Source organism: Lolium rigidum, chromosome 7 (genome assembly GCF_022539505.1).
Source record: "Lolium rigidum isolate FL_2022 chromosome 7, APGP_CSIRO_Lrig_0.1, whole genome shotgun sequence".
In the NCBI taxonomy this organism is placed as follows: Eukaryota; Viridiplantae; Streptophyta; class Magnoliopsida; order Poales; family Poaceae; genus Lolium; species Lolium rigidum.
The window spans coordinates 356,580,572-356,591,256 of NC_061514.1; the positions used below are offsets into that span (position 1 = coordinate 356,580,572).

A 10,685-nucleotide genomic window follows, 5' to 3' on the forward strand; every position below is an offset into this window, starting at 1 on the left:
TTCGTTCAATTTCGAGAATATTTCTTGTACAATTTTTTTGAAATACAAAAACAGCAGAAAACTGGAAACTGGCACTGTGGCATCTTGTTAATAGGTTAGTGCCGAAAAATGTATAAAAGTGCAACGAAGCATAAGCAAAACGTATATAAATTGGTGTAAAACAAGCATTGAGCATCAAAATTTGAAAACGTATCAGACCGGGGCTGGGGAATCAGATCCCTCGGGGAGCGTCCAGCACTTTCCTTTTTATATGGACTTTTTATATCGACAACAAGTTGTTAGTTGTTGGAGTCGTTTTTCTTTCTCAAAGTGTTGTATGTATGAGAGATATTATTTTAGAACTGCATCATCTAAATAGAGATGCTGACGTCCGTATACGGGCACTGGGTACGGTCCAAAGTCCAAACCAGAACATCACTGCCAGCAAAGCTCGAGATCGAATCGAGCTAACTCATGGCGCCGGTGGCGGTGGACAAACCGCAGCAGCTACGACGGCTGCTTCCTCTCATTGCTCTCACTCTAGTGCTGCCGTGCTGCTTGGCCAGCGGCGGAGGGGAGCCGGCGATCTTCCAGATCCCCGGGGACGGGAGCGTGGTGGAGCTGGACGAAGGCAACTTTGAGGCAGCGGTGGCCGCCGTTGATTACCTCTTCGTGGACTTCCACGCCCCCTGGTGCGGCCACTGCAAACGCCTCGCCCCGCAGGTACCCTATCGGCCTATCCCCCGCCCTTTTCTTTCCGTTGCGCGCGATCCACCGCCGCCGCTGTTCGCTAGAAACCTCGTAATCCGAAGAGTCTGCAAGGAGAAATGGGATTGGGTTAACGTAGTAGGGTAGTGCGAAGTGCGGACTGGGAAAGAGAGATGCCGACCAATTGGGATCGAAGGAAATTTTGCCGGGATCCCAGCGGAGGTAGATTAACCGAACGGGCCCGCAATGATGCTTAGTGGTGGTGATCGTTTAAAGGCATTGATTGCATTGATTTGATTGAATTGTAGAACGAAAACGAAATTGGCACTTGCGCGTCTAAGATCCACTCGCTCAACCACTTACTGCTTGTAACATGAATTTTCTGTTATTCCCGTACCCGCGTGGCCTGCCTTATGTGAACTGATAAGCCATCTCTTGTGTTGCACATTCACAGTTGGATGAAGCTGCTCCAGTGCTTGCTGCGCTGAGCCCGCCAATCGTAGTCGCAAAAGTGAATGCAGAGAAGTACAAGAAGCTTGGGTCCAAATACGGAGTAGAGTAAGCAACCTCTTCGAATATCTCCACTAATTTGGTTAAACCAATTGGGAGTGTGTTTTATGAATGACAAGTTTGTTTGTTTTCCTGGATGCAGTGGCTTCCCTACACTGATGCTTTTTGACCATGGAGTCCCCACGGAGTACACTGGTTCAAGAAAGGCCGGTCTGCTCATTGAGAGCCTGAAGAAGCTTGTCGCACCTCATGTTTCTGTTCTCGAGTCCGACTCAGCAATCAAAAGTTTTGTTCAGGAAGCCGGTGCAGATTTTCCATTATTTATTGGATTTGGGGTGGATGAGTCATCAATTGCTGAGTATGGAGCGAGATACAAGAAGAAGGCATGGTTTTCCATAGCAAAAGATTTCTCTGAGGATATGATGGCCGTATATGATTTTGACAAGATTCCAGCATTGGTTTCGCTCAACACAAAGTATAACGAGCAAAGTGTTTTCTATGGTCCCTTTGAAGGTATGCTTGGATAATTAATTTATTTACATTTCTTGGTACATGTGTTATGGAGTGAAATCCTGGATTCGTCATTCTGTTCCTATTGATTGCTGTTCCTCGAATTACTTTTTTTAACTTGCGAGCTTTATTCAAAGATTGATATCTGAATTACAATCAGCCAGTAGGCTGTGCTCTAAGAAATCTGGATGCTCGGCATCCCATGACATTGACTCGGCCTCTATATGCACAAATTTTGCGCAACAGTAAGCTGCCATATTAGCCTCGCAACGGACGTGAGCAATACTAAAAGACTGAAAAACAGTACTATGCTCGCTGATCTCTTCTAATATAGGACCAATCAAAGATCAGTCTATATGGTTCTATCCTGCCAATGTCTAACCAACAATGCGTAATCCACTTCAAACACTACCCTCTCAATACCTCTTGAAACCGCATACAGAACCGCATCACCCAATGCCAAAGCTTCAATGGGTAGAGGATCTCGCACACCTTCATATGTTTTGCACGAAGCTCCTTGGAAAGAACTTCGTCCACGTGCAATTATTCTGGTTCCAGCAATACCCGAAGAAACCTGAATTGCAACATCCGAATTAATTTTGATCACATCACCTGGCGCCTCCTGCCATTTGCAAGCTGGTCTGGGACGCTTCACTTTAGTTGGTCTCGAGGCAATTCCAGGGAGAGAGGAGTTTCCCTCATGAACTCCATGGTTTTTGATGGATCAAAACCATTTTCATTATTAGTGTCATTATTTCTAGATGTCCGGATTTGGTATATGGTAGTGATTATCATAGACCTTTCCCTTACAGTAAAAAATTGCTCACACAGGATATCCCACTGCCCAGGTATCCGGTTGTAATCTTGGCAGTTTCACCAGGAGTACTGTCCTGGCTGCCTCCCGGAACACACTTGCATGACTGCTATCAGTAAGTGCATGCATTAGTGTTTCCGACTTTGCTTTGCAGATCCCATAAGTGCTGTTTACCATGACATGCCGCCGTGACAGGGTCCCGTAATCGGGAAGGATTCCACAAGAACCCTCCACCAAAATACATGCACTTTAGGTACCACTCCAAGCTTCCAAAGTTTCTTCCATAGATCTCCACTTTGCACAGCTGATGATTCAGAAATCTCATTCTGAGCCTGTAGTTGCTGCTGGCCATTTAGAATCAGTGCTCTATAGGCCAAACAAACTGAATAAGAACCAGAGTTCTCTTTTCACCATGCTAGCCAATCCTCTCCTCCTCCTTGCCTTAATGGAATCTTCAATATTGCTTCGGCATCAGGAGCAAAAAAACAGACCTCGAATCAAAGGCAATTCCATTGGTGATCACTAGTGATTAGTTCATTAACTGTCATGACTGTAGTGTCATGCTGTCACCCCATGGGCTTCATATTAAAGGAATCAGGTATCCAACTATCATCCCAAATAGGCACAGTCTCACCTGATCCAATTCTTTGGATCAAGCCTAAGTTAAGAGCTTCTCTCCCTGCTAAAATTGCGCGCCACGTTTTAGATGCAGCTCTCGGCACAGTTGCCTCCAGAAAGCTTCTATCCGCACATAAAGAGTTTGGGTACATCATCGTTCTCCATGCTTGCTTTCCTAAGAGAGCAATATTAAAGGCTTCCAAATCCCTAAAACCCATGCCACCTTGGGATTTATTAACCGAAAGTTTTCCCAAGCCAACCAATGCATCGATCGCTTGTCCAAATAACCACTCCACCAGAACTTTGCCCAAATTGAAATAATTGTCTTGCAAGTTCTTAGAGAGCTGAAAACAACTCATGCTATATGTTGCTTGTGCTTGTAGAACAGATTTTCTGAGTGTTTCTTTAGCAGCATAAGACATATTCCTTTCGGCATATCCACCAACTTTGCTTCTCGACTTTCTAGCGATAGAACTATGTATGTAATTCACCTAGTTTACCAAAACATGAACGATCTGCTTTGTAATGCATGTCTTTCCCAGATTGATGGTCCATTACAATATAACTGTTGTGGATGCAGGAACCTTCTTGGACGATTTTATACGACAATCTCTACTGCCTATAACTGTGCCCATCAATGCAGAGACTCTTAAGATGTTAAAAGATGATGATAGGAAAGTTGTTCTTACAGTTCTTGAGGATGAATTCGATGAAACTTCCATGCAGTTGATAAAAGTTTTGAGGTCTGCAGCCAATGCAAACCATGATCTAGTGTTTGGATATGTGGGAGTCAAGCAATGGGAGGAATTCACCGAGCCTTTCCATGATTCTAAGACCTCACAGCTGCCAAAAATGATAGTCTGGGACAAAGATGAGGAGTATGAAGTGGTAAGTATGGCATTTTTGTTGCCCTGTTAGTTTGTTTCGGATAATATATGGTGCCTTTTTGGCAAAAAAAAATCAAAGGGATGATTTCTTTCACAGCTAAAAGTTTGTGCGTGTATACTGATATACAACTGTTATGTGCAACCTAATGTTTGCCGTTGCCATCAGATTTAGGCTAAAACTGATCCATTCATATCTGTTTCCTTAGTATCTTACACCACAACCTCAAATACTGACTGTTTAGTTATGCTATGCAATTGATTGAAATGATTACTGTTGCAGGTTGAGGGTTCAGAGAATCTGCAAGAAGGCGACCATGGATCCCAAATCAGTCGTTTCCTCGAGGGATATAGAGCTGGAAGAACAGCAAAGAAGTCAGTGGGCGGACGTACCCCGACACTGCTCGGCGTGAATCCGTTGTACATCCTCCTTTTCTTGGTTGTTGTTCTTATTGCCCTGATGTTCTTCGCTGGGCAAGGCGAGGAAGATCGACAACCAACACGAGCCCATCAAGAATGAATGTGTAGTAGTTTTCTGCACCAGAATTAAACTTACAAGGAATTCCTGAAGCATGAGAATAGAAGCATGTTCTAGAGAGGGTAACTTAAAGATGGCGGATAAGTTTCTGATTTTTCGTTTGACATGCCTTCGGAAGGCTTGGTTTTGATCTCCCCTTGTCCGACCTGCCAGTTACTAACTTCATTGACTAGCTATTTTCATTTTCATGTAAACTTATTGATTTAATAACTTGAGCAGCTATCTGCTTTGATGATTTTCGAATTATAGGAAAAGGCTAGAGATTATAATCAACATATACATACAAATGCATTGTCTGCTTAACTGATTAGGATGATGGCTATGACATACATCGTCGATAGTACAACGTAGGGGTTTATTGGAGGGTTCCATCAACAGTTGTTACTGCCTCTAGCAATCTGAAGCTGATACTTATAATTATTTGGAAATGGTTCTAAAATCGGCTCAGAACCGACACCGGAGCTGCGCACCTCAGTCAACACTACAGAACTGAGTCTTTTTTCAAGAGTATGCCGACTGCCAAGACATACCTTAGTTTTATAGAAGTCAGCAAGCTCTTTTTACAAGAAGATTGAACATATCACAGGCGATAGGTACCCCACTGGAAAGGCTAACTATTGTCTAGACTATTGCACCCCACCGCTCCAGCCATCTGCCATTCATGGATGTCCTGGTTGACATTGCCGAAGACACAGAGCGTTTATTTTTTTTCCAGATGCTCCAGCCGATGAGTATAAGTCAAAGCCTCTGCGGTCCAGGTCCTGGCACCGTGCCACGAGCCCACGAGCATCAAGCAACCAGCCACCAGGGTCATCCTGAGTAGTAGGAACCGGGGCACCTGGGAAGAGATTTTGGAAGCAACGAATCCAAGTCTCCCTGGCATAGACCCATTGAAGTAGTAGCCTAGTAGGTGGTCAACATTATCTTCCTCCTACAGGCATAGATAGTAGCGTGAATGGTTATCCTATAAGCCATGCCTAGCCCGTCGATCAGAAGTCCAAACACGATATTTCAGCACTAGCGAAGAACTGAGTCTAGCAAGACAAAACTGGGGTCGGTTTGTTCCTAGAACCGGCTCCACATATTATTTGAGATGTTCTGTAGCATATCCCTTGCAGGTGATCTGGAGTTTTAAAGATTGCATGTTTATGTTGCATCACATTCACATTCATCTGATTCATATTACATTTACATTGCAAACCATCGACATACATTCATCCATGACAAACAAATTTGATGTTTCAAAAGGTTCATCAATATATGATATACATGGAACCGTGGAAGCTAGAGAAACGCAAAATAGATGGGAAGGCCTGCGTGTACAAAGCTAAGGAAGTCAGACCTGATGCATAGGAAAAATGAATGCATGCGTTCAATTGAAGTCCCTTCCCCTTGCTGAAAATACCAGCGCCTACACAAAGCATGGGGATACTTGAGCAGCATCCACATCTCAATCCACAACATCCCTCCCTAGTCATCTTTCATGATTCCAGGATCAGAACATGGTAAGCATTACGCTACCAGCCCGCCAGTATCCACCATCACATCTTTACCCTCCACAATCGTCACCCTTTAACCACATTAAGCAGGTCTGCACAGATGAAGTAGCTGCAACCAAAGGAAACATGCACATAGGATGTACTTTGATCCGGAATGTATTTGGATGTTATTAGCTAGAGGGGGGGAGACTGTAAAAGCAAGAGGTCTTCTGTTCACTTACATGGATGATGCAGAATCTTCCAGCTTACTGATCTTCTTTAAGGTGGCAACTAATATCTGGACGGATCTCCTATCCTAGGACACTCATTTGGGCAAAGAGCAAAGAGGTATCTACAGACAATGTGCAAGGGTCTTAACACAAACATCACAGCGTCATGTCTTGGAGCAAGTGTAGTTTGACACTACCAACACTCCGACTGACAGTCACATAACTGAGAGCTCTACTATGCCGCTGACACATTCTCATACTGATCTCCATGAAGTGTGGAACTTCTTGCATCAGTTTTGGCATATACCGATCTCCTTTGTTATCCATAGAGTGGAACTTAGTGCATTGCTTTTGGCACCAGGGAATAAGTGAAGTAACCAACTATTAAATAGAACGAAGGATTGGAGGTGCTCACCACCTTTGTGAAAGGATGCTAGTGCAACCACGCAAGGTAAATTAGTGCTTCAAGTACCTTAATCTAATAATATTATGTATTGTGTTTGTGTAGGGAGTGGTGTTTTGGAACATGGGTGCATATGCTCCCTATATTTTGAAATGCATATTACACATGTTTTAAATTTCAAAAAAATTGAAACAAAAAAATCCGCACGTACATCTTTACGTGCTACGCGCTTACAAAGTCGTTTCATAAAAAATCGACTTATCATGTGACGTGTGTAAAAAAGACAAAATTCAGTGCTAAAAATAATGCTTTTCACAAGATAAACTTTCTCCTTTTTACATAGATCACAAAAAATATTGGTTTTTCGTGAAACTTGACAAACATTCATATATTATGGAGATGTACATGTAGAATTTTTTGTCCAAATTTTTCAACATTTCAAAATATGATTTTTTGGTAGAGGGAGCATGCGCACCCGGGAGCCGAATTGAATTTCCGGTTTGTGTACTTCTTTCTTATGGCAACTCGAACAATTACTAAAGGAGTCTGCAATGGTAATCTGAAGTTTAATTTAATTGATAACAATATCTACACAATTCAAGGTACTAAGAGATCATTTTCTAATAAGTATGTCCAGATAAGTTAAATATACGCTAGTATCAATCACCACTCTAAATAATACTAAATACTAATTAAAACTCCACAATATATCCCCTGTTTGTATTCCACCATTGCACTGTGGACATAGCAGGGTAAAATTGTTAGCCAGACCATTATATTGATTTCTATTGGCTTATATATCACATACTCCCTCTATTTAGGTTTGCAAGTCCTCCTCAAATTTTGAACCAACTTTGACCATGATTTTTATTGACAAAATATGAGTTATATGTCATGAACATTGTGTTGAAGTGTATATGTGAATTGCCTAGCCATTTCCACCAGTTAGTACTTTTGGTTGCATTGGCTAGTTCATGGAGCTTGACACATTGTACCTTTTTTTTAGCATAGAACATTACAAGGTTGAAAAATTCTTTCGAATACAAATCAAATGATATGCTTTTTATGTCATATAGCTATTTTTCTGTCATTTGCCACGCTGTGGTCTCTTGTAAAAATCTTTCTCTTCTACCTTAATGAAGTTCGGCCTAAGGTCCTTCGAAAAAAAAATAACTTATATTTTTTCTTAGTCCAATATGGGGTCAAAATTAGACTCAAAATTTAGGACTTACGAACCCAAACGGAAGGAGGCTTCGATTATGACATACTTTAATCTTCGCATTAATCACACAAAAAATCTTGGCACAGAATAATTATTAAAGGAGGCATCAAATGGAAATCTAAGGTTTTATTGATAACAATATCTACACAATGGTAATAAGAGATATTCTTAATGGGCAAAAAACCTGATAGAAGTGTCGTTATAATATGTGCTACCATGCTGGATCAAACTGCAAACTAGAAAGTATGTCCAGATATTAAGTAACATTATCCATGATACCCTTAATACTAGTTATTAGCTAAAATAGGCACAATATATTCCCTCTTCATATTCTGTGCCATTGCATTGTGAGGATGGCAGTGTGAGAAATCGTTAGCCCCATTGGGGGAAAATGTATATTTTACCAGCCCAGAACATTCTATTGACGACAATATTCATATCACTTAGCTGCCATCTTACGGTTATTATCAAGACATTCTTTAATATTTGCATTAATCACAAAAATATATCATGCTGCAGAGGTAAAAACTTCAATAAGTACACTGTTGAATTGCTTCCAATATGGATGACGACCACAACAAATTTATCATCAAATACCAAAGATGTATGATCATTGCATGTCAAACTTCAATCTAGCAGCACATCTTAAATCCTTATAAAATACTCAAGTATGTATTATCATTGCATTTCAAACAGCACAGTACAATTCTAGAAATTCGCCATATTTGTAAACCACATTGTACATTCAAGTTGAGCAAGTTACTCAACTGCATAAATTTCACTGGATCAAAGAAAAATACTAAAAATAAAATCATGGAAACATGAACAGTCAAATCCAGTGTGTGGACCAACTATAGCAGCACAATGTCTCTCCCACAGAAGACATCCTAGGAGCAGGGTGAAATAATTCAATGCTGAATTTCCAGTACCTCCTACATGCGTGTGCAGGACTTGTCGAAGTCATCTGGTGCCACCCTGGTGATCCAATCAGTGAGGGTTCGCTTGACGTCGCCGTGGTTGACGTAGGCAAGCTCATACATGCTGCACAAGTTGACCACCACCGTCTCATTGAGCGCCGCCGTGGGCATCCTCTCTAGCGCACCCTCGAGCACCTTGATGGCATCGCCGAGGTCCCGCGAGTACATGAGGCACAGCGCCTTATTGTTCACGGCGATGGCGTCGGCAGGGTCAGCCTCGATGCAGCGCTCGTACTCCCGCACCGCAGCGGCGTAGTCCTTAGCCACGATGCACTCGAGCGCGCGGTTGCGAGCCAGGAGGTTGGCGTGAGAGGAGTCGTCGGCCACGACGGATTCCACATGTCTGAAGACGGCGGAGGCAGCGGCGAGGTTGCCGATCTGGAGGTGGGCATACGCGAGGCGCGAGAGCAGGACCGGGTTGTCTGGCTCGCGGGCGGCCAGTTCGGCGACGAGGGCGAGAGCGACGTCGAACTCGCGGTGGGCGAGGTGATCGGAGGCGAGGATGGACGCGACGAGGGCGTCGCGGCGGCGCCACTCGGGGTGCTGGGCGTCGGGGCGGGCGCGGACGGATGAGAGGAGGGTGTAGAGGCGGTCGAGCGCGAGGGGGCGGTCGGGGAAGAAGAGCGGGAGGAGAGCGTGGAGAAGGCGGAGGAGGAAGGGCGGCGGCGGGCAGTTGGGGTCGGGGTGGAGTGAGGCAAGGAGGGCGGCGGCGTCGGGGAAGCGGCGGAGCTTGGCGAGGGAGAGCGCGGAGAGCGCGGATAGGAGGAGGCGGTGGTGCGGGTGGAGAGCGTGGGCGGGGTGGGCGAGGTGGGCCAGCAGTGCTTGCCACTGCCCGCGGGTGGCTAGTTCATAGGGGATGGAGAGGTCGGGCGCAGCGGCGGCGGAGGCGGTCGCCGGAGACTGAAGAGAGCCCGGGGCGGAAGTCGCGGACATGGTGGGATCGAGATCTCGGGACGGAGGTGGAAGAGAGACCAAAAAGTGCTTTTAGCTCCCGAGCTCCAGTGCTCTCGCTGTGTTAAAAAAAATTAAAAATATTTTTACAAGTTATAAAAATCATGAAAATAATTATGAAGAATGTCATTGATACATCCCACAATCATGCAAAATCCCAATCCGAAATTCTTTTTATTTTGAGCTAGAAAAAAATGACAAAATCTGATATGTTTTTGAGATTTGAAAATGACTACTCAGATCTACAATTTTGTCATTTTTGTGTAGCTCAAAATATTAAGTATTTGAAATTGATTTTTTGCACGTTTGTGGGATACATCGTTGACTATGTATGGATTTTTTTCCAGAATTTTTTAAAACTCAAAAATATGATTTTTAATTTTTTTTTAAAAACGAGATCACTGGTGCCCATGTGCACCAAATCTCTGTCCGAAACACGCTTCTTTCTTTTTGAGGTTTTTTTCTAAAGAAGATCGATCGAGTGGGCTGAAAATCTCTTGTTCGGAGAAGGCTCCGGGCTACGTGTGAGTGTAACTTTGTGGTCGTCGGCCTGCTACTTTTTAGCTTTACGGGTCGTGCGTTGAAGATTTTTTGTTTTGTTTTTTTTAGATTTCAAGATTCGTTTTCTGTATGGTTTATTTAATCGGATTTGCAATGTCTCGGTCTGATTGAGAATTTATTAAGTCTCAATCGACCAAAAATATGCTTTATAAGTGCAATTATAAAAAAATACCTGAAAAGTGCAACTAAATTGAGTTGTATTTTTTTTGAACAGTTGCATTTTTTAAAGAAATCTCAATCCATTTAGACATAGACAAACTCTATTTTTTTACGAATACCACTCGATAGTAAATAAAAACTTA

At 43.1% G+C, this 10,685-nt stretch overlaps 2 protein-coding genes across 2 annotated transcripts; one reads left to right on the forward strand and one right to left on the reverse strand.

The window, feature by feature from the left end:
- The first annotated feature begins 386 nt into the window (after window positions 1-386).
- Window positions 387-4,807, forward strand: LOC124678056 (protein disulfide isomerase-like 5-3). Its single transcript, XM_047213994.1, has 5 exons — window positions 387-702; window positions 1,142-1,245; window positions 1,340-1,710; window positions 3,720-4,027; window positions 4,307-4,807. Exons 1-5 carry the CDS (start codon window positions 454-456, stop codon window positions 4,541-4,543), a joined length of 1,269 nt encoding a protein of 422 aa, XP_047069950.1. The 5' UTR covers window positions 387-453; the 3' UTR covers window positions 4,544-4,807.
- Window positions 4,808-8,563: 3,756 nt separating this feature from the next.
- LOC124678666 (trafficking protein particle complex subunit 12-like) lies at window positions 8,564-9,812 on the reverse strand. The gene has a single exon (XM_047214533.1). The coding sequence runs from the start codon at window positions 9,802-9,804 to the stop codon at window positions 8,827-8,829; it is 978 nt and encodes a 325-aa protein (XP_047070489.1). The 5' UTR covers window positions 9,805-9,812; the 3' UTR covers window positions 8,564-8,826.
- Window positions 9,813-10,685: the final 873 nt, after the last annotated feature.